The sequence below is a fragment of the Nothobranchius furzeri genome, chromosome 19 (assembly GCF_043380555.1).
Source record: "Nothobranchius furzeri strain GRZ-AD chromosome 19, NfurGRZ-RIMD1, whole genome shotgun sequence".
Lineage (NCBI taxonomy): Eukaryota > Metazoa > Chordata > Actinopteri > Cyprinodontiformes > Nothobranchiidae > Nothobranchius > Nothobranchius furzeri.
Window position 1 is genome coordinate 2,705,583 of NC_091759.1, and position 24,640 is coordinate 2,730,222.

Here is a 24,640-nt window from a genome sequence, read left to right on the forward strand (position 1 = left end):
CGGATCTGCAGATCATTAATCACAAGAGGTGGTACAGTGGAGGGATGTAGTGAGAAAGGGCGTGCCACGACTGCCGCTAGCTGTGACCGGGGCTGGAGTAAAACAAAAACATGGAGACCAGAGGGGTGAAGGGATCTGTTCTCGCTTAAACACTTTTTATGAGCGCTTTAGAGACGTAAACTATGTGGGAACAGCTGCTGTCACAGCTCGAACAGGACATCGTCACAATCCCTCTTCCAACGGCTATACTGTAGAAAGGTGGGAGGACGATGAATATCTGGCTAAAGCTAACACTCGGTAGCATTTTAACTACTTTCATAACTAGGGTTGGGCATCGTTTGATTTTGAACGATTCAGATTCCTCGTTTCGATTCCGGTTCCTATCGATTCCCGATTCCGATTCTTTCAAGACATGACATGTTTTACATGAGCCAGCTAACCACAGGTCCTACTTGATGAAATAATCTTAACTTCAACATGAATTTTAATTCTATGAACAACAACATCACCTTCATTTAGACAGAATCAAGTTTTGTAGAAAAAAAGTAAAAGACTTGCAGCACAACCAGTGTGTTTGTTTCTGACCACAACCAAAGTCTGGAAGAAGCCTCTGGGATGAGAGGCTAAATGTCTCCAACATATCCAGAAACGTCCAGCTGTTTTCAGCTAAAACTCTCAGGATGATCACGTCCAGGATGACTGAGAACTACACCTCCATGCTGCAGCAGCATTCAGTCAGAACAGGAAGTGAAACTTAAATGCAGCTGCTGTCAGTAACAATCTAACAGATTTAAACATTAAAACTCAACAGAAATAGTTCAGAAAGGAAATTAAAATGTTCACAACTTTGTGTGTGATTTATTATTATTATTATTATTATTATTATTATTATTATTATTATTATTATTATTATTATTATTTATCGTGGCAGAAGCTGGTGTGGTCCACCACAGAGAAGCTTCTCTAGCCTGACGACTTAAATTATTCTACAGGTTATTGTTCAGCCTTCTGACGCTCACGTGTCTGACTGCTGACGCTCCGTGTGTGTTTTTATTTCTGCAGTGAGACAAACTCACCTCACACCGTCCAGAGTTTGTTCTTTAAACCTTTTATTAAATCCACCTTGTTGACGTATTTTAACAAGTTTCCTCTACGCTGCAGGAGTTAAAGTTTACATTACGGAGTAAAAGTTCGGCAGACACGTTTGTTTATATCCGGGTGGGGGGAGGGGGGACTCGGTGCTGCACACAGACAGCCGGTGTGATCAGCTCTGAAAAGTGTTGATCACAATTTGCAGATCACGTTTACTTTTCACAGAGATCGGCCGCGGATTCCTCTTCCATTGGCACACTAGGAATCGAAATAAAAACATTGAGCGATTCCGGGAAAAATGAACAGATGGAACCAGTTCATAACTCTATCGCATCCACAGTGCGGCAATGAACAACCTTAAAGGCTCATCAGCACCTTCATGGTAATGACGTTGGTCGTGTTTTGTTGAACGAGGTGGGACACAATCTTCTACCAAAATCAGACGAAGAGCCAGTCGAAGCCTTTAAATCCCTCATCACCAAGCCTGGGTTTCAGCTCCTACATCAGACAGGGAAAGACCAGGTCTTCATGCACTGAAGTACAACCAAAGTGGATTTCATGTTCCAAGCATCGCTCTTGTAGCCACAAATGGAACTTTCTCTGGTTGTTGGTACAACCACCGGCTATGCTACATGTTCCCGAGCTGTGCAAGTACATTTTTGGGGGTAAAATAGTTTTTTAAAATCCTCTTCAAATGTTCAAATAAACGAGAAACAAAACTTAGCAATGCAAGCCGCCGGCTATGCGCTACTTCCGGCATCTCGCCAGATGTTGCTGGCATCATCGTTTCTACAACCCAGGAAGACGGTGGATTTAATCTCAACGGGTCATAGAGAAACTTTTATTTGGACCTCAATCATCACCGTTGTAGTAGAGCATTTAGTTAGTCCTACCATCTAGATCAATGGTTTCAAAAAAGTTAAGCTTCAGACCCACAAAATGGCAATTGTCAAGACATGACATGACTCTGGTTTGACAATAGAAACATGCTTTCAAATCTAAATAATTACTGCTTCAGCTCATTTCCACTTATATCCATTCATGACAGTTTAGTTGAGTTTTTCTAACAATAGCTACAACAATTGTGTGTCAATTTTATTTTGAGTTCTGGAAATCATCTCAAGACACCCTGTGTGATTCTTGGTGACCCAGAGTGGGACCCCAACGTTTGGGAACCACTAATCTAGATGATATTTGTTTTTATTTTATTAATAGTTAATAACTAAACAGTCATTCTTATTCTTTACCTATCTGCTTCAACAATTTATTTACATTGATGTTTACTGTGAACCAAATTACACAGCTCATCAAACCTGTGATCATCTTTAGTTTACAATTAAAGATCCCGGATGAGCCCCCACTTGTAAATAAAATACCTTGGACAAAAAATAACTGACAGACAACTCCTATTTTTGAAAGAAGCAGGTTCTGTTATTGTAAAATAAGGGTTTTGAGGTGGATTCCAAACACACACACAAAAAAAGACTGAAATTTTGAGAGATTTTGGCATTTAAATTGAATTAATCAAATGCAGTACCTGGTTTACGATCTATTTCCAAGATAATATCCTATTCTTCTCAACTAAAGAGAGTAGTGTGACACTAACTAAACTAGCAAAGCAGTAAACTATGGTTATGTAAGAAAATAATCATACACTGAAGTATTGCAATATTTTGTTATGAAATCTGATCAATATTTAATAGTAGTGTATCAATTGTACAGAAACCATTTCTACAGTTTTGTTCTGGGGCTGGTTTGCTGCATCGGCACAGTGTCTTGAATCTGTGTAGGGCACAATGAAATCTCAAGACTATCAATGGATTCTAGAGAGAATTGTGGTGGCTGTCAGAAAGCTTTGGTCTCATTCGCAGGTCGTGGGTCCTGCAACAGGACAATGACCCAATAGATACAGCTAAAAACATCAAAGTTCGGCTAAGAGGAAAACGTTCAAAACATTCTAAAGTGGCCTTCTATTAGCCCTGATTTCAGTCCTATTGAGCATCTTTGGGAGGAGCTGAAACATGCCATGTGAAAAAGATGTCCTTCAAACCTGAGACGACAGGAGCAGTTTGCTCATGCGGAGTGGGCCAAAATACCTGCGTAGAGGTGCAGAAGTCCCATTAACAGTTACAGGAATTGTTTGATGGCAGTGATTGCTTCAGGAGGTTGTGAAACAAAATATGAAGTTGGGGGAACCACAATTTTTGTCAAGGCAACTTCCATGTGTTTTTAATTTTTAAAAATAAATCCGTTGAATTATGTTTGAAAGCAATGTTTGACTTTCATTGGTAAAATTTCATAGAAATTGTATTTAGTTTGTCTCAATTTCTGTGACCACTGTGGGTTTTCTGTCATTGACCGAAGGGTACCAACAATTTTGTCCACGTCTGTGTGTACAGTTTTCTATTCTGTAAAACTCAACTTATTTTATTTCTCATCTAGTCTCGTCTTCTTCCGCCTATCTGGGTCCTGGTCGTGGGGGCAGCATCCCAACTAGGGAGTTCCAGACCGTCCTCTCTCTGGCCACGTCCACCAGCTCTTCCGGTAGGACCCCAAGGCGTTCCCGGGCCAGTTCAGGGATCCAACGTTTCTCCAACGTGTCCTGGGTCGACCTGGGGGGCCTCCTGCCGGCAGGACGTGCCTGAAACACCTCCCTGGGGAGGCATCTAGAAGGCATCCTAACAAGATGCCCAAACCACCTTAATTGACTCCTCTTGATAAGGAGGAGCAGCGGCTCTACTCCAAGTCCCTCCCGAATGTCTGAAGTCCTCACCCTATTCCTAAGGCTCAGCGTCAGCTCCGAAGATGTTTGCAGCAGCAAACGAAACCGTCAACAAGGTAAAGAAAAACCTTATCTGTGTTTAAAAAAGAACAAAAAATGGCATTAGAAGTCAAACACAGCAAGAACGTACAAAAGATGTTTAATAGAAAGATAAGTGACGTCAGTGGTTAAGAATTTTCTATCAGAAAACCAACAATAAACACAAAAGAGCTCTTTTCACCCACAGAGAAGCTATGAAATAAAAAGCTACTAGTTGCGGGGGGGGGGGTCTGTGACCCCTCTTACACCTCAAATAACAACAAAAGCCCCTGGAGACATGCTGAAAACATCTGTCTGTCAGAGAGCTGCAGCTTAAACACACACTGGTTTTCGTGTGTGTGTGTGTGTGTGTGTGTGTGTGTGTGTGTGTGTGTGTGTGTGTGTGTGTGTGTGTGTGTGTGTGTGTGTGTGTGTGTGTGTGTGTGTGTGTGCGCGCGTGTGTATAATACCCACACAAACACAGAAACACCACTCCCTCAAACCAGCACCTCCTGCTCACTCCTAATGCAGCGTCTCAGCATCGACACATACAGTTCCAATCCACCTGGCCGTTTGATGGCTCACACACTCGCCCATGACAATGCATTGATTTAGACTTTTTTCTTTTTTATATATATTCCCTCCCTGCCACTTTTCTATCTCCGCTGGACGCGCAAACGGAGCAGTGTGGAGAAATCCATTAAGCCGACACTTCTCGTTTCCGTTGACTGACAGGCCTTGACGGGCTTGGGCTTTTGGCCCACCCGCTTGACTGGCATCTCGACAGTTAAACAAGCCCTCCAGTTGCTATAATAGTTTAAAACACTTTCAATTACCCGAGTCAAACAAATCCAGCAGACAAGCACTCCTCTTCGAGCAATCCCACACCGCAGCAGGTCCCCCACCTCCACCCCCCACCCCCCACCCCACCTACCGTTCAGTTTGTCTGAAGATTGCAACAACAGCGTGAAAGATCTGACAAAACAAGAACTTCTGGGCATCTTTCATATTAATCCTTTAAACGTGCCTTTGGCTGTTTCTACAAATGCACTGCTTTGTTTCTCTTAACATGAAATAATCTGTAAATTTTATGGATTCAAAACATTTTAAATATTGACTAAATAGTTTTAAACACTGAGAAATACATAAATGTCTCAATTCGTGGAAATCTTGTTGTTAATCTTTCGTCAAATTGTCATGAAAAGCCACCAAAAGTAGATTTTCATACAAGTTATGCCTGAAAATTCACTTTTTCATTGTCTTAATTAAACATTTAACTGTAATCCCTAAAGGTCAACTTTACTCAGATATTCAATACATTTGCAGGGGTGTCTAATGGGAATGAATTCCTTGTAGGTCGTTCTCTGGAGGGAAAAAAGGCCCGGTGCACTTGTTTAAACATGGAAAATTGAGCCATATCAGGGGAGAGCGTCAGTCGTATTTGGTTCTTATTTACTGATATTCAGGAAATAGAAGTTAGCTAGAGCAGAGGAGAGCAAAAGACAGCAGGATTTGGAGTCTTCGTCTGTGATTGGCTAACAGCACCATGACTCTACAACTGACTGTATTTACTTTCGAACGTTGATGTTTTATCTCCACAAAGAGCACAAGCCAGAAGGAGTTCTGCCATGTTGTGGAATTGCTAATGCTAACGGAGAGCTTCTGATAGTTTAAATGCTCTCTGCTGTTTCCTGGACGCTAAAACAGCAGCAGCCTTCCCCGTCACGAGTCAAGATGGGTGAGTCCATGACTGTTAAGTGACGGTGTGATGTAGATATGTCAGGATTTTCAAATCCTAGAGTTTCACCGTCTGTTTTCTATCAGAAGCTAATGCAGGAGATAGGCTTAGGACACTATTTTCATGTTCAGTGTGCATATAAAACTCATGGTGACTGACCATAATCGGAAATAATCAATGAAAAATGTTTTCCAGTGAAGTTGACCTTTGAAATTTTGTTTTTGTTGCTGCTTCAGATTCATTAATGGTTCATGTTCATAACTTTCTAGGGATGGGTACCGAATTCGGTACTTTTTAAGGTACCGACCGAATTCCGTAGTACCGACCGAGCACCGATTCACGTCATTTCAAACGGTGCCTCGTTTCGGTACCCGTCCTTCATAACGAGAACTTGCCAAAACAGCTGCGCATGCGCAAGAGCGCAATGTTGTTGCTCGCTGCGAGCCAGTTGTAAACAGAGCAGCATGGTAGAAAGAACGCACGCTAAAGCTTGGGTCCACTTCACTAAATGTGATGGGTAACTGGGTGATAATGAAACCAACAACAACGATCTAAGTGAGACATCCTCATCTTAATCTGCTCGGGTAGGTAAATAAAATGTTTAAGATAACGTTAGCTTGATATGTTAGCTTCCGTTTCGCTAATGGTGCGTTCGCTTTCTCCTCGGAACTCCGAATTTCCGACTAGAACATGAACGTGCTCTAAAGTTTGGCTTTACTTTACTAAATGCAACGGGTGATTGGGTGAAGATGAAAACAGCAACAACGATCTAAGTGTGAGGCATCATCGTTTAAATCTGCTCCAGCAGTTAAATAAACTGTTTAAGATAACTTTAGCTTGATATGTTAGCTTCCATTGCCACCGTTGTTATCAGCTAATGGTGCGTTCGCTTTCTCCTCGGAAATTCTAACTTCCCAGTAGGAAAAATCAAACGAAAAAAGACGGCAAAAGGAATGAAGATACACAGTAAATTTAGTTCACAGTAAAGATGTTTGCTTCAGTTTAATTATCAGCTTATAAAACTTCAAGGACAATGTTAAAATACAAACAGTTGAATGTTATTTATTGTGATATTTATCAAATATTGTTATATATTGAGAAAAATATATATTTAATTATAAAAGAGAATTAAAATATTAAACACTCAAAATTATCGAAAATTGGTACCGTTAAGTACCGGTATCGATTCGTAGGTATCGGGAATTAGTACCGAATCGATTCAAATGTCAAAGGTACCCATACCTATAACTATCATAACGTGTCTCTTCTTCATCCACTAGCTTCCCTTCCTCTGGGGTCCCCCAGGGCTCCACTCCTGTACTTTTTTTATTTAAATTTTTTTACCACTTTTTCAATTACTTAAATAATTCAAATTTATGGTATTTTAAGTTTATCCCCCTGAAAAGTTAGTCATTTTACTCTGACATCTTTACTGCGATCCCTGTAGTTTGACGTTATCAAGAAGAACGGCTGTAGCTCCCGCTCCCCTTCTGGAGAGTCGACCTATAGAAGCTATTTTTAACCAGGCTGTAAACATGTTTATTTCTGCTGTGAAGTTGACATTTTTTACATGGGGGTCAATGGGAACTTGCTCTTTTTCTGGAGTCAGCCCCTAGCGGATAAGAGGGGAACGGCAGGTTGTGTCACTTAAAGCTTCTTTCTGGAGTATTTCTATTATCCGATGGCACCATCTAGTGGCTGACAGGAATATCACACAAAAACTCAGTTGCTCTGTTTATTTTTCAATTCAATTCAATTCAAGTTTATTTATATAGCGCCAAATCACGACAAGAGTCGTCTCAAGGCACTTCACATAATAAATTTTAAGATGGCGACTTCACGTTTCTTGTTTACTTATGTCCTTCTAGCCGACAAACAGCTGAAACACGTTGTTTTACGAGTTTTATTCTCATGTCATGTTGTGTTCTCATATATTTATATTTTAGAGACTTACTTGTCCGTGAAAAGTTCATCAACTCTCCATCAGCCGAGGTATTCTTTAAAGTTGAAGCAGGTAAGCGGTAGTCTAAAGCTATTGGTTAGTTCTGGTCGGCGCTCAGTTTCCTATTGCGCGGAGCTCTGCGGGGCAGGGGCCGAGCTTTGCAAATAACTAAATAAATGACGACATATTTCTTAAATTATATCACAGTACATGATGGGACATTCACTTTTACGGATTTCTGACAAATCATAAATAATTTGTGAAAGGGGGAAACTCCGGAAATCAGCTTTAAGGCAGGTGGAGTTTCCCTCGGTTCACATGCCATAAAAATGGAAATTTCTTTCCATAAATGTGTCGAATCAGCATTATAACTAACAAAAACTATTTTGAGATAATAGGATAAGGAAAAAAGTCTTGTGCAATCAAAATGTAAAGATTTGTTGCATTTTGTCAGACATGAACTGAGTGTAGTCGTAACAAAGCATGTTAAATAAAATGGTTTAAAAACTAATGTCAGATAACAAACTATAATACAACTAAATATGTGTTAGTAAACTATTTATTTCTCTAGAAACACTTGAATAGTGCTTCCTGGCTGTGTCTACTTCCTGAAGTGACACAACATTTTGACAGGTTGCAGCAGCGGCAGCTTGTGACTTTTGTGTTGAAAACACCGGAGCCGTGGGAGACCTTCCTCGCACACGCCAGACCATAAATGTCACTCTGCTCCTGATCTGGTCCCACTCAGCAGGCATTCACTTATGTTAATTGCTGCTAACCAGACGTGCCTGACAGATTACCTTTGCAGCTTCTAACTGACTCGATTCTTTTCATATTCTTAGTTTTTAGCGACTTTCTGGAGCTGAGACAACTTCTCCTACTGAAGCATAATCAGTGGGGGAAATTCTGCTTTTGTGCTTTGAGTTAAAAGCATTTGCTTCAGATTCATCAACTCTGGGGTCTTTATTACTTATTTATTACAAGGATGCTGTTTTAGAGATGATTTAGAACTGGTGTTTTCTTCATAGCACACAGACCAGCATTGTTGAGCAAACAGAGTCACACTGCTGTTAGCTAACTAGAGGTTAAATGTCTAAAAATCAGGAAATAAGACTCCAAATCCTTCATCTGAAGCTTTCTAGGCATTCATTCCTACTACAGACCACTGCAAATGCATTAAAATGTGAGTAAAGTTGACATTTAACAAATACAAAACATGGCTCTTGTTCGTCTTTGGACAGAAAGCCATGTTTTCTCTTTGGGAGTTATGGCAAACTTTTGGGAGGGGGCCGTGGCAGAGAAAATACCAAAGTCGGCTGGTGAATGATTATTTATTTGGTGGCGTGCGTTTGAACAGGTGTTGTGCCAAAAAGAGCACGCCTTCTGAGATGTGCATTCCCTGCTGTGGGAAAGTGCAAATGAGTAACATGGCAGATTTGAAATAAATGTGTACTATTAACATGATTCTGATCCGTTTGCTTCCTTACAAAATGATGGTTCATAAATAAAAAGGGAGGGGCCCACAGACTGTTGTCTGTGCTTGTGCACCAAACTACAGTTCAGACTACCCACCCTTGGAGGAGGTGCTGGAAAGTGCTTCTTCCAATGATTCCCTCGTTCTGCTGGGGGACTTTAACGCTCACTTGGGCAACGACAGTGGGACCTGGAGAGGTGTGTCCTGAATTTGAGCTGTGTTTTGTTGTTAGACTTCTGTGTTTGTCATGGATTGTCCATAATGATCACCATGTTCAGACATAAAGGTGTCCATGTGAGTGTCACATTATTGAGTTTTTCCTCGTGCCCACCTGCCTCTTGTTACCTGATTACCCATCCCAGTGTGTACATAAGCCTCGTGTGTTGCTTGTGGTTTTGTCGGTTCGTACTCGTTACATGTCAGTTAATGTTCACATCTGTCTACCCTGTCGTGTCTGCACTCCTGACCATTAAAGAGGAACCAAATGTCTGCCGCTGTCTGGCCTGGGTTGATTTACCTGCCTGAAGGATCCGCTCTTCCTCCCTCACCTTCCCTCCACATCATGACAATGAGCTCTTGGCACCAGGATATCTTAGGCCGCGACGTTGTTGTCGTCTCATCTGAGGACATTCATGTGAAAAGAGGGGTGGAGCTGTCAACTGACCACTACCTAGTGATAAGTTGGCTTCGATGGTGGGGGACGATGCCGGTCAGACCTGGCTGGCCCAAACGTATGGTGAGGGAAGGTCTGGCAGAGTCTCCTGTTGGAGGAAGTTTCAGTTCCCCCTCCACAATGTTCTAGGGAAGGCGGGGGACATTTAGAGTGGGCCGTGTTTCGTGCTTCCATTGTTGAGGTGGCCAACCAAAGCTGTGGCCACAGGGTTGTCTGTGTCTCTCATGGTGGCAATCCCCAAACTGACTGGTGGACACCAATAGTTGGGATGCCGTCAAGCTGAAGAAAGAGTCCTATCTGTTTTTTTTGGCCTGTGGGACTCTGGAGGAAGCTGATGGGTACCGGCAGGCCAAGCGGAATGTGGCCCGGGTGGTCACAGAGACAAAAGCCTGGGCGTGGGAGGAGTCTGGTGAGACCATGGAGCAAGGCTTCCATATGGCTTCGAGGAGGTTCTTGTCCACCATCCGACACCTCAGGATGGGAAAGCAGTGCACTTCCAACACTGTTCATATTGGGGACAGTGTGCTGCTGACCTTTACTCGGGACGTTGTGGATCAGTGGGCCGAGTACTTCGAAGACCTCCTCATTCTCACCGGCACGTCTTACAGTGAGGAAGCAGGTCCGAGGTTTTCGGGTTGGTGCTAAGGCTCTGGGGGTAGATGAGATCTGGCCGGAGGTCCTTAAGGTTTTGGATGTTGTAGGGTTGTGTTGACTGACATGGTTCTGCAATAACGCGTCAACATTGGGCGCAGTTCCACTGGACTGGCCGACCACGGGTGGATGTGCTCCAATTTTACAAAAAGTTGTTTGGTGACGTTGGCCGAAATCATTTACCGCTGACTTCCAGCCAATCAGCATCTGGCTTTTGCGTGGCCTTCGTCACCACCCTCCCCTTATTCTGCTCTTTCTACGCTGCTCTTTTTATCACAATTTCCATATTTTTTCTCTTATTTTAAACATATTTGTAGTCATTTTTGTAGAAATGTTTTTTATACTTTTTTTTGTGAAGTGCCTCGTGATTTTTATTTTGAGAAGCGCTTTATAAAAGATCGTTTTCTTTGTAAGTCAACAAGTCCGACTCAGTGACTCTACCAGGCCATTTCCTAGCACCTACCACCGTTTGCTTTTTATGATCATTTTATGACTTTTATCATTTGTTTTGTTGATCTTTGTGCATCACTTTGAGATTTTTCTTTTTGTGATGCGTGCTATATAAATAATCTTTACTTGCTTAATTCTGAAAATAATCTTTTAACTTTAATCAATGGCAGGAAGATGAAAGAAGCCCCTTCCTCATCATCTTAGCTCTATTCTTCTGAGTGGACATCATAATCAGCTAAAGATAAAAATAAAAGTTGAAAAGAATTTTTTTCTCCCACAAGATTTCACAAAGGAACCAAATGTTTCACTTGAAGCAGCTGCGTGAACATATTAAAAAGAACTAGACACAACATGGCCGACACTGCCTACAATCCAGAAATATTCAGGACCAGATTTTCTACGATGAAAGCAGGCGTCTCTATACAATTAAAGCCAAGGCAAAATAAAAATAATCAGAGCCATGATGTGCAATTTCATACAATATTGTAAGATTGGTACGGATTATAAACGCGTCTGCTAATAACTTGTGGTCCTTCAGCTACGTATGTGAAAACTGAAGGCGTGTAAAACTTAACGAGGTCTGGTTTCATCATTTCCACTCCATCACTGAGGAGTGTGGTGAAATCTGGACAAGACACTTTTTGCCATCACTTATTTTTCTCGTTTAACCCTAAACCCTGATGTGCCGCAAACGAGCCTTTTTGAATTCATTGCAGCCATCTACATCGTTTCGTGTGTGTCTATTTTGGGAAAGAACCATGAGTTCGGAGAACTACAGTGACACATTTTCTTCCGATCTTTAGCCGAGCTTCCGGTCCAGGTCAATACGCACAGGCGCCACCAAGCTAACGGCCCGGGACACACCATGTAAAGTGACTCTGCAGTCCCCTACCTCCTCCTACACACACACACACACACGTCGTCAGACACAACTTACCCCTAATAACTACTATTGATTCCCCCCCCCCCCCCCCCTCTTTTTGTTCGGCCGGTGTTTAATCCAACATGGTAGCCTCCTGCTGTAGGACATGGCGTGCTAATCGATTGCCCGCTGCAGCCCTGGCTGAGCAATTATCCGTACTTCTGCTGGTGAGGAGTGAAGCAGCTGTGATCAAGGACGTGTTATGAAAAAAAATTGCAATATAAAAACTGTTGTCGTGAAAAAGCTTTTTATGAAACAATTAGTTTGCTTTTAGTCAACGTTTTAAAACGCATGAAGCCTTTCGAGGGGCTCATTATTAGTTTTAATGGCTGCTACAGAATTAGCTCACCGTGTTTTAAAAGGCGTATCAACCTTTTGTTTGATATTTAATGCAGTTTAACCAGTGGAGCTGTTTCCAAATTACCCATAATCCCATTCTGTAATCCACCTTTAGGTGAGGAAACGTTCATTACTGCTTTATGTATTTTTGAAATATTTCAAGCTCTCTGATTCGCTGTACTTTGTAATCCTTTGGGTTCATTTCAGCCAGTCGGATTGTGTGCTTTCAACAATAACTTAGAAATGAGAAACGATTAAATTTAGCTCTTCTATTAGAAGAAACAGGTTTGGTTCAGCTGAATCCTGTTTTCACTTAAAGACAAACTTGTTAAATGTTTATTTCAGGCTGCAGTTCGGCGTACGATCCTCTGATTTTATTTAGGATTCAGTGGTTCCTTTTTAGGACTTTTCCAACCATTTTTCACCCAGAAAAATCAATAAAATTCACAAAAATAAGAATATAGTGTTAAATGTTGCACATCCCCTCACCCCCCCCCCCCTTTTTTTTTTACCATGAATCCAGCGATTGCTGCCGTTGTAGAACATAAACAATCATAAAAAGATTTTATCTGGGTCCGCGTTTCATCCCCACGCAGCGACTCCACGGCTACATGAATAAATAACAAACATATAGACTGCATCCTTGTTGTGTATCAAACACAGTCCAGATTATATGTGACAAGCCTGGCAATTAACCATTTCTCTCTCTCTGAATCAAAACCCTAAAAGAAGAGGATCAAGGCTTGTTGATTTCTGCAGACGATGCATAATTTATGTGGCTGGAACAAAATACCGTTCTGTAGCAGTTCTGTTCATCCGCTCCACTAATTCATTGAAATAAAGAGTCCCGGAGGGGCGCGTGTGTAATCAAGCCTAATCCCAGGTTGGTTCCAGAGCCGTTAAAAAGCGGGAAAAGTTGGAGAAACCGTCGGTCACGAAAGGAAGGCTGGATGGACGAAAAGTCAAGAAAATAATTGATCAAAGTAGAAGAATTTTTCTGAGAAAGTCTGATTATTTTAAGCATTTATATTTATAATGCTTACATTATTATTCTAGAAATTCTGAATGCGTTTTGAAATGTTTGCAACAAATATTAAGATTTCAAAGTTAATCATTCTCATTAGAATTTTTTCACACATTTAAATACATTTTAGATCAGACGACTCCGTTTTCTTCCTTTAAGACAAAATACGATTTCTGCCTTTTTCTTTATTTAAATTATCCTACACACACACACACACACGCACGCACACACACACACACACACGAACGTCTCTGCATCATTATCTCTTCCCGTAGAGCCGGCAGCTCCAGCTTGTCCCACCTTGACTCACACATCGAGCTCCCTGTTCCTCGCAGTCGTCGCTGCAGAGAGCAGGAATTCAAACTTTGGAGGGAAGGTGATATTTAAATGGAACAAAAGCTAATTTATGGGCGGACACTAATTATCAAATCTCTTCTAAAGAAGAAAATACTCAGTTTCAGTCTGTTTCCTGGCAGAACGATGAAATAAAAGCTCCAAACTCACATAAAATGCATGTAAAGTATATAAATGTATGTAAAGTGTCATCAAGCTCCACCTCAATGACTCCTAGTCAACATCAACCCTTTTATACCTGCGCACATATCATTACTACACTTTATTTCATTCAAATAATTGAGCCTTGGATTAATTTGGTTTAATTATTTGAGTTTTACACTTTTTATTTAGAGTAAAACTAAAGGGAAATAAGCTTTTATTAATATATTTAAATATCTAAACTTTATTTATTTGAAGGATAAACCAGCGCTGCACAGAAATAAGTGGGAGGACATCTGGCACCATCTGGTGTTATTACATAGTTATTACATTACAGTTTAAGTGAGAGTCGAGTAAATGAACAAACATCTCCTCCTGCTGGCTGGATGCTGCTAATTTAACAACCTTAAAGGCATTTTAAGAGAAATCTGATTATGAAAATAGTTTTTTTAGAAAAAGCATCACCACCATCAAACTGCTTCATATATTGAACATTTTCTGAGCAGTTTGGGTTACATCAGTTGAAAACACTATCAGACGTTTTAATAAATCATTCCAACAACAAAGAGTAAGATAAAATTACATGATCAATATGTTCTGTCTTCAGAGGTTCTGCGGGGCAGGGCATTTTTAAACGTTTATGGGTGTTTCCTAGGTGGAATGTCTTAAATCCTTTATAGAAACCAGAAGAAATGTGAGGGTTGCTTTAGTTATCCCAACAAGGACTGGTAAAGCTCCACCTCAAATAAATAAACCATGTGGAAAATGGCGGTTTTGACGCAGGTCCTCTATAATGAGGCCTGAGCGCTGCTGTCGTGTTGCGTTTATCCACCTGGAGCTTTTGCCACACTCTGTTCTGTAGGAACAAAACAGTGGAGAATAACTGACTTTTATTGTGAGTTTGGCTTAAATAATGGGGACTTTTAAAACGGTGTAGTTTTATTAACTAGTCAAATCAATCAAATCAAAGATACTTTATTAACCCCAGAGGGAAATTAGAGTGATGTTTGATTTCAACTTTTTAACCATTATTCAATATAGTTGAACTCTTTTCGATGCCAATAGAAATGGGAGGTCCCTTCTCACTAAGAAATAAAATCTACATAATTTTACATTTCTCCCATCATGCATACTTAAACTTTAAACGTATTCTAGACGAAATACGACTTCAATTTAAGTTAGGCAAGCTGTACCAAACAAACACAAATAACTCATGAACCATACCTCAAATCTGTTACGTTTTTACATTTGGAGAGAGAGGAGAAGTAGCTGAAGAGTTTCAAATATAATATGTGTATGGTAATATAAGTTTTGGTATTAAAATCATAAAAAAAAAATAATACTGATAATTGATGATATTACATTTTAATGCCAATATCGGAATTCCCTATTTTTAACAAAAGGAGACATCGTCCTCTAACCTGGCTGTTTAGGATAGATTTGGAAACAACAAATGGAGAAGTCTGGAAATTGACAAAGACTGACTCCTTTCGGACTTCTCCGTTGCCTGTGGAGTGTTGCAAAGCGTCAGATAAAATGACATGACAAGGACAACAGAGGGTGCCGCACTTTTCTGGGACTATTCTGGCACCATTACAATCATGTCTCTGGTCCGAACGGTTTACTTATATTGTGTTGATTCATTTCAAACACATTTTAACATGAAAACACTTTCCGCCGTTCTCCATCTCTAAACTCACATTTCTCGTCATTTCCATAATAATGTCATAGAAAGTTTGCTGCATATTTTGTTCTCCTTCAGTCACGGGTGTATAAACGTTTCTATCGTCTAAACTTTTTTCCATGAACTTTCTTCAAACCACTCCTTGTCTACCACTGGACTACCACTGGACCTTGCACCCCTAACCCTAAAAATGTTACATTATCGACTTAAAATGAGTTACCTTTGACCTTTAGGTGTAGATGGACCAGAGTCTTGAGCATTGACTCTCCTTTAGCATAGCTGCTGTCTAGTTTCTCTGATGTAGAGATCTGAGCACTCCTCTCTGCTCCGGACCGCATGCACCACATCACTGACCTTGTGCTTGGGGTGAACCTGCCTTTGTCTGAGGGGATTACCAGGTGTAAAATACACCAGAATATCCTGTTCTTACCTGACCCGGTGTGTTCTCCTGCTGCTGGAGCGAGATGTTGTGGGTTGGAACCAGTTACAATTGTCTTTCTATACTCTAGACCATTTTCCTCTAACCTCTGACCCAGTAGTTCAGCAGGTCCACCACATTTACAGTCCCTAACTTCCTCTTCTCCATTCTGATGCTCAGTTTGAAATTCAGAAAGTCATCTCACCGCCAAGGGTGACCCCAAGGGGTGGCCATGGCCACCCCTAGAAAAGTGCTGGCCCCCCCAGGAAAAGTCAGTGTTAATAAATCATATTAATGTTCAGTCAAACCATATATTGATCTTGTTTATTCAAGACATAATTGTAAAACAAAATAAAAATTAAATAATGAATAAGTAAAGAAATAATCAGAATTTAAAAAATAAATACATATGTTTCCGCTGCTCACGATTTAAAAAAGTTTTTATCTCCATATTTTTTTGTGAACACAGCAACATAGGGGAACGAACATAAAAATTTTTTTTACATAAAATTAGGAATAACTGAAATGTATTTTTCTGAACTGTTTCTTTGTAAAATTTAAGTTAAATGTTTTGGATATGTACTGCTTATTCAATAAAAATTAATAAAGGAGCAATGCAATACATCGCTACAGGCTAAACTCTCACAGAGTTACCACAAGGACCAATTTGGTGTGCCACCCCAAAAATTTTTTGACCCCATTTGGCCACCCCAATCAAAATATTCTGGAGGCGCTCCTGCTCACCGCATCAAGTTTCTGCCATGATTAACAATGTGGTGTACCTAATCAAGGCACATGTTTGAGTCTATATTAGATTAGTCCGGATTTTTGTGAAACATGCATTTAATTTCTAAAATAACAAGCTCTCCAGGTTTCCATAAATATTTATGTACCCTTACTGATGTGGTGCAGAAAAACACCCAAAACTAAAATGTGCACTCCTTTTTTTTCTTGATTTAATTAAGTTTTTATGAAATAAAAACAGAGAAATAATAAGACTTAGGAAAAATGTTCAAAACACATTTGGTTGAATGAATAATTAGTGTAAATCGCTCTCGGTTTCCTACATCTTCATCAGGGTATCCAGCACATTTTAGTCGTTCCTCTGCTCCAGCAGGTGTGTTATTGCAGAGGTAACCCTAAAACCCCTGATCTACATCCTCAATTAGACCCACAAATGATAGATTAACTACACATGCTTCAAATTAAATCTCACATAGATTTGTAGCAAAAAGAAGTCATTTCAGCTGCATCTCATGGAGGTGGTGGCGCCATCTAGTGCATTACATTGATGTTGCAGCATTTGCTTCCATGTCTCTTGCACTGTATTACTAATATAGATATTAATAGAAATTAGAGCCATTGTAGTTAAGGTTATCATCCCACCCAAAGAAAAATAGTGTTTTCTGAATCAGTCACTAATTGTGTTTTTCCTTTTTTAACCAGATGAAAGTGTCAGGATATAAATCCAGGAGTGACCCGGTCCAAGAAGGTACAAAAGACACAAATCGTACAAGTAAGTTTCCCTACGTTTATTAATCTACTCAACTCTTGAGAACAATGTGTTAAAAGTAGTTTTTTCTTTTATGCCTGTGTTAAAAAAAAAACAAGGTCATGACATCGGAACGTAAACCCTAATTTTTAGGCGAAATCATGATTTTGTGGCAGAGGAAATTCCTTTTATTCTCCTGCCTCCGTCAAGTCATGAGACTGTAGTTGATGGATTTATTTAGTTTTCAGATGAATAAAATATGCTCTAATTCAAAAATACTTCTATCAACTCAACTTTTAAAGACCAAGTTCTCCGTTTTTACTTATTTTTGAAATTTGACCGGCCACTCTGAGTTTAATATTACTATCAAGCTTGGCGAGACGAATGGTGTAATATTCTCGCCATGTCGCATTCAAAGAACACCCCGTGGTGGTCATATTACTATGCTATGGTGCATCATTTCAAACGAGGTATAGAAACCCAGCTATGGCTAGTTGGCTAAGCTATCTAATTCAGTTCATTGTACCAATTAGCTCTTATGTATGAAACCCTAGCAGATTGTGATTTTACAGCAATCCCCCATACTGAGCAAGCATGTAGCGACAGTGGAGAGGAAAATGATGGATGTAGACATCTAAAAGAAAGCAAACCGACACACATTTTACAAAAGCAATTAGGCTTTTTTAATTTTACATTGCATTGAAAATTTACATAATAGATTCATACATTTTACAAATAATTTCATCATAAAAATATATTTCTGTACAAAACACTTTTTTATTCTATATTTCGTCTTTTTTTTCTCAAACAGTGAATATTTTCAATTTCCCCAGGCAGGAACGGCTATAAGTCTTTTAAATCACATGGGTCTTATTGCGGTCGGTCATAGGAAAAGCCTGTGGGGAAAATAATGGGTGGGGTACCTGCGTCCATGTGATCGAGCATACGGTGTTGTTGATGGCAGGGAGGGTCCTGTGGTTTTTGGTAGGCACTGAGTCAGATTCTCAATTAAATAAAAACAAATAAGAGCAGCAACAACCGGTGTAAACGTGATTAAGAGGCATGATGTCACCATAGCGATGAAGTACGTGTCAGCTAGTAGCCATGGTTTCCCACTAAAACAATGACAAACATTTAGAAACACCTGTTAACTTAGTTGTTTTATGGTAAAAAGTTGCAAAGTATGCCTTTAAATTGAAATTGTATTTAATGGGATTCCTGTTCAAGCACACACGAGGCCAGACAACACTATCGACTTAGACTATGATGTGATAAAAACTTCTAACAATTCAGGCTTTGATAAAAAGTGTGTGAACATTGATCTGAAGGATGATTGTTGCATCTGGACACCAGTGAGAGGAACTTCATGCTACACGAGAAGTTATGATGGAACCAAAAATCTGGGACTCTTGTGGACAGCACGTGGTTGCAGTTTGCTTTTTTTTCTCCTAAAAACTGTTATAATCTGTCTCTGCCCCTCCCTCGTGGTAAATATATAGCACAAAAATATAGGTGGTGAATGCTCCAGAATATATATGCAATAGATTTACAGATCAGAAGATTCTGCAGCAGTAACAAACAGAAGGTAAGCACTCCCAGAGTGCAGAATCACAGTGGACCGTCGTCCACAGTCGTGGGGTAAAAACCCGGTCTGTTTTTCCTCTGCCCTGCCTGTCGGGTTTCTGTCTCCATCTGTAAATCTGCTAATCTGATAGAGACGCTGAAATGTGCTTTAGTGACAGAGCTTCTCAGAGTCCTCTGTTTTCATTCGGCCTCTTCTTGATCTGATTGGGTACGTAGGACTCGTCTCACACTAGATTATTTCAGGTTAGACAGGTTCTGATTGGCCGTGTTAAGATTGTAAAATCCCGTCTAGTTCAGTTAGGAGCTTCCTTCATCTCGTTACCACCGCCCCTCCCTCTCCTACTCCGAGGTTGGGAAAAGGCAGTGTTGTCCGTTAGATGAGTCGACCTCATCTGTTCTGTTAGCACTCACTCCTTGTAGTTTGGCTTTGCTCTAATCCCAGCTCAGTTGGGATTACTGCTCCGTCTCCGGGGATGTCCGGCGGCTAGCATCAGCCTTCCTTGTGTCCGTGTAAGTGGGAAAAAAAAAAAAATGGAGGTGGCTAATACCTGTCTCAGGTTGCCATGGAGACAGGAGATTGTCCTCTCTAGTTGGAGTCCGTTGGTTTAGCAATAGTCTGCTGGAGACAACGTTGAACCAAAACTGGGGTTCTTTGATGACATCACCAGTCACTCGTTGGCTTTTATCCTGATGGATATCGTCTCCGTTTTCTCACCAAGGCAGCGTTTCACCTGGTGACAAATTTAGGGGCTAGCTGAACTTCTGGTTTGTGTTCACATCTTCTAGCACATTTAATCTTGATGTTTGGCTCATTTCTGTATCCATGTGTGCATAAAAATACTGTCATCAAAGGGAAGGTCGGGTTTTGGCCCAAACTCTTTCCTCTCTCACTTCCATGCCGTGGTCCCGCTGGATATCTGAGCCCGGGAGATCAGACCATGGTGCAGACGGTGTTTAGATTCGGATCGAACCTCACAGCTTTTCCCTCGACGGCCTTGGTGTTTGTGTTGTACATGGGATTCTCAAAGGCTGCCTGGCCGTTGTTGTTTTCGTGGACTGAACAGCCGGTGTACTGCGTTTTTGGTGTGGTTCTGTTGCAAAAGACAAGAAATGGAGAACATAAACATGTAGTTCAATATGTCTACAGAGATGTTTATGATTTTCTCCATTAAACTGGTCAAACATGCGGCTCTCTGAGGATATGAGATGGGAAAAGGTTGCTGACCCCTGGTCCTCAAGGACCACTGTCTACATTCATCAAGTGCTGCAGATAGCAGTTAATCGCTTCCTTCCTGGTCTGACCCAGAACCTGTGTCGGTGTCTTTGCCGAAAAACCTGCCTTGGACGTGGAGAGGCCATGCGCCGGGCAATAGCAGTTCTTAACCTCGTCCTTCGTCTGCGGTCTTCCGCAAGGAGCAGTAATTCCGCTTGGACAACTGATAAAGCGAGCACAGCTCTGAGGGCATCCATGCTGTCGGCTAGTGTAAACACAGGTCGCACACGTGATGTCAGCATTTTTTGTCGTGGAAAGTGCCGTTGCGGACCTTAAAACTCCAGTTTTGTCTGTCCACACGCAGACACCCAAAACTGAGAAAACGCAGATCTTCACTTTGGCCGGAGTTTTTAAAAAGATCCGTTTTCGTGTGGATGACAGGCCAAAACGTAGAACGATATCTACGTTTTGGCAGGTCCCCGGCTACGTGTGGACAGGGCCTGAAGCTGTAAGAAAATATCAATACACTTAAATATTCTATTTCTTTCATCCTGACGGAACTACCAAATGTGTTGACTTGAGTTTAAAAAAATCAAATTCAGTTTTAGTATCCTCCTTGAACGGTCACCTTATCGTGGTGGAGGAGTTTGAGTGCCCTAATGATCCTAGGAGCTATGTTGTCTGGGGCACTTAGTGCCCCTGGTAGGGTCTCCCATGACAAATTGGTCTTAGGTGAAGGGTGAGACAAAGAACGGTTCGAAGGATCTTTCATGGCGGTTAAAACGAAGAGTCGGAGTACCCGGCCCGGAGGATTACCGGGGTCCCACCCTGGAGCCAGGCCTGGGGTTGGGGCCCGTGAGCGAGCGCCTGGTGGCCGGGCTTTCGCCCATGGGGCCCGGCCGGGCCCAGCCCGAACCGGATACATGGGCTCGTCCAACTGTGGACCCACCACCCGCAGGAGGAACATGAAGGGTCCGGTGCAATGCGAATCGGGTGGCAGACCAAGGCGGGAGCCTTGGCGGTCCAATCCCCGGACAAGAAAACTAGTTTTTGGGACATGGAACGTCACCTCGCTGGCGGGGAAGGAGCCGGAGCTTGTGGCAGAGGTTGAGCGGTACCGGCTAGATATAGTCGGACTCACCTCGACACATTGCATTGGCTCTGGAACCCGAGACCTGGAGAGGGGTTGGACACTCTACTTTGCTGGAGGGCTGGGGTTGGCTTTTTGTTAGCCCCGAGACTCTCTGCCTGTGTGTTGGGGTTTACCCCGGGGGACAAGAGGGTAGCTTCCTTGCTCCTTCGGGTCGGGGAACGGGTCCTGACTGTTGTTTGTGCTTATGGGCCAAATATCAGTTCAGAGTACCCACCCTTTTTGGAGTCCCTGGGATGAGTGCTAGATAATGCTCCATCAGGGGACTCCATTGTCCTGCTGGGGGACTTCAATGCTCACGTGGGCAATGACAGCTTGACCTGGAGGGGTGTGATTGGGAGGAACGGCCCACCTAATCTGAACTCGAGCGGTGTTTTGTTATTGGACTTCTGTGCAAGCCGCAGTTTGGCCATAACGAACACCATGTTTGAACATAAGGATTCCCACCGGTACACTTGGTACCGGGGCAGCCTAGGTCACAGGTCGATGATAGATTTTGTAGTCGTATCATCTGACCTGAGGCCGTATGTTTTGGACACCCGAGTGAAGAGAGGGGCGGAGCTGTCAACTGATCACCACCTGGTGGTGAGTTGGATCAGATGGCAAGGGAACATGCCGCGTAGACCTGGCAGACCCAAACGCATAGTGAGGGTCTGCTGGGAACGCCTGGCAGAAGAACCTGTCAAGACGGTGTTCAACTCCCACCTCCGGCAGAGCTTTGAGCACGTCCCGAGAGCAGTGGGGGACATTGAGTCCGAGTGGGCCTTGTTCCACTCTGCGATTGTCGAGGCGGCTGTTGCTAGCTGTGGTCGTAAGGTGGCCGGTGCCAGTCGTGGTGACAACCCCCGTACCCGCTGGTGGACACCAGAGGTTCGGGGAGCCGTCAGGCTGAAGAAGGAGGCCTACAGGGCGTGGCTGGTCTGTGGGTCTCCGGAGGCAGCAGACAGGTACCGGATAGCCAAGCGGGGTGCAGCAGTGGCAGTTGCCGAGGCAAAATCTCGGGCGTGGGAGGAGTTTGGTGAGGCCATGGAGAAAGACTATCGATCGGCTCCAAAGAGGTTCTGGCAAACTGTCCGGCGCCTCAGGAGAGGAAGGCAGCAACTCGCTCACACTGTTTACAGTGGGGATGGGGAGCTGCTGACGTCAACTGAGGCTATAGTCGGACGGTGGAAGGAATACTTTGAGGACCTCCTCAATCCCACCAATGCGCATTCCGAGGAGGAACCAGAGCTGGGAGGCCTGGGGATGGACTGTCCGATCTCGGGGGCAGAAGTTGCTGAGGTAGTCAAACAACTACACAGCGGCGGAGCCCCGGGGGCGGATGAGGTTCGTCCTGGGTATCTCAAGGCTATGGATGTTGTAGGGCTGTCATGGTTGACACGTCTCTACAACATTGCGTGGTCATCGGGGGCAGTTCCTAGGGAGTGGCAGACCGGGGTGGTGGTCCCCATCTTTAAGAAGGGTGACCTGAGGGTGTGTTCCAACTATAGGGGGATCACACTCCTCAGCCTCCCTGGAAAGGTCTACGCCAAGGTACTGGAGAGGAGGGTCCGATCGATAGTTGAATCTCAGATAGAGGAGGAGCAATGTGGTTTTCGTCCTGGCCGTGGAACTGTGGACCAGCTCTATACAAGGGTGATGGAGGGGGCATGGGAGTTTACCCAACCAATCCGCATGTGCTTTGTGGATTTGGAGAAGGCTTATGACCGTGTCCCCAGGGGCACCCTGTGGGGGAGGGTAGGAGGGATCGGAAGATCGACAGGCGGATTGGTTCGGCGTCTGCAGTGATGCGGACGCTGAGCCGATCTGTCGTGGGGAAGAGGGAGCTGAGCCAGAAAGCCAGGCTCTCGATTTACCGGTCGATCTACGTCCCAATCCTCACCTATGGTCATGAGCTTTGGGTAATGACAGAAAGAACGAGATCGCGGATACAAGCGGCCGAAATGAGTTTCCTCCGTAGGGTGGCCGGGCTCAGCCTTAGAGATAGGGTGAGGAGCTCGGACATTCGGGAGGGACTCGGAGTAGAACCGCTGCTCCTCCGGATCGAAAGGAGCCAGTTGAGGTGGTTTGGGCATCTGGTCAGGATGCCTCCTGGACCACTCGCCGGGGAGGTGTTTTGGGCATGTCCTGACGGCAGAAGGCCCCCGGGTCGACCCAGGACACGTTGGAGAGGTTACATCTCCAATCTGGTCCGGGAACGCCTTGGGGTCCTGCTTTCTACCAGATTTCTACCGTCTCTTAGCACCGCTGCAATAACCGGTCTTAAAATGTTAATGAAGAGGAGACAGAAGAGATGTAACGTTGCAGGATTATTAGTCTGTTCTCATACCTCTGTTTGTAGAGATAAAAGCCAAAGCCAGTGAAGATCAGAGCGAAGAAAGGCACCAGGATAGCGATGGCCACAGAGCTGCTGTTGGTACCGAGCTGGGGGGGTGGTGAGTTTTGACTCTCTGACGTGTTCAGACCTGTGATGGACCAAAACGACCCTTTTAATGTTAAATAGAAGATTATACTCTGAAAAATCATGTTTAGCTTTGTCTGTGCAGTTTGAGCCTCATCAGAATAAAATATAAAAGAAATACCGAGTCGCTGCAGTCCGAACTGTCCGTAGTCCTTTCCCTGAATGAAACCCTGGAATACGTAGCTGGAACCATCAGGCTCTGCTGAAACCTGGAGAGAGCACAGAGTGGTTGAGTTACGAAGAAACACCGTCTCCATAATCAAACACAAGGCTGCGGTGGCGTATCTTAGGGCCATTCAGAAGCAGAACACCACCGTTTTGGGATTAAAGTTGATTCTTAGGTTATTTCCAGAAGAAGCTGTGCTGTATTTGTGAACTTTTCCATGTAAATGACTGAATCACCACATCAGGCGATGCAACAAAAAGAGCCTCAAAGTTTTCATTAAACAGTTGATCATTAGTATTACATCACCATAGTTATTGTATAGATTGTGTTACGGCCGGTGACCTTCTGTGCTATGCTCCACCATTAGGACAAGTTCCTGGACTCCAGCCAGTGTGCTTCAAACCAACCCACCAATCAAGACTGGCCCGTTGAGGACTCGACCAATCAGATGTGACCTCACCAATGGACATTACTGCAGTGTTAGTTAGGTGTCTACAAACCTTCTGATTTTGCAATCCAGTTCCTAACAAGTGTTATGTAACTGAATGAAATGACTGTTTTCCACCTAAAAGTCATTTCCCCCCTCTCCTCAGCAAGGTCTCGTGCATCTGCTTCTAAACCTGTTTTTCTTTCCAGCACAAGAGAAGAACGAAGACAAAGGACTCTTTCTTTTTACTAAATCAAAGAACTCTATTTTTAATAAGCTAATCAAAGTTTTTGTCAAAAATAAAATTTGTGAAATGAAAATATTAATTACTTGATATTATAATCCTACAGAATATAATAAGTAATATAACTTTAAATGTTTCCACTAGAGACTGATCACACGAAAGGTTAAGGTACATCACACATTGCTTTTACTGATCCAATCA

At 42.7% G+C, this 24,640-nt stretch overlaps 1 protein-coding gene and 1 long non-coding RNA gene across 13 annotated transcripts in view; one reads left to right on the forward strand and one right to left on the reverse strand.

Annotated features, from left to right (window-relative positions):
* Positions 1 to 3,841: 3,841 nt before the first annotated feature.
* Positions 3,842 to 24,246, forward strand: LOC129161133 (uncharacterized). The gene is made up of 3 exons (XR_008561436.2): positions 3,842 to 3,930; positions 17,149 to 17,218; positions 24,136 to 24,246. It is a non-coding gene; the product is annotated as an uncharacterized lncRNA (long non-coding RNA).
* Positions 19,550 to 24,640, reverse strand: part of LOC107372769 (CUB and sushi domain-containing protein 3) — a 630,513-nt gene continuing 625,422 nt past the window's right edge. For all 12 annotated transcript variants that reach the window (XM_070547446.1, XM_070547444.1, XM_070547452.1 and 9 more), the window contains 3 exons: positions 23,724 to 23,811; positions 23,471 to 23,606; positions 19,550 to 19,869 (listed from right to left, as the gene is read on the reverse strand). In XM_070547446.1, the coding sequence (XP_070403547.1) occupies positions 19,710 to 19,869; positions 23,471 to 23,606; positions 23,724 to 23,811 (384 nt within the window). In that variant the 3' untranslated portion in view covers positions 19,550 to 19,709. The remainder of the gene's footprint in view (positions 19,870 to 23,470; positions 23,607 to 23,723; positions 23,812 to 24,640) is intronic.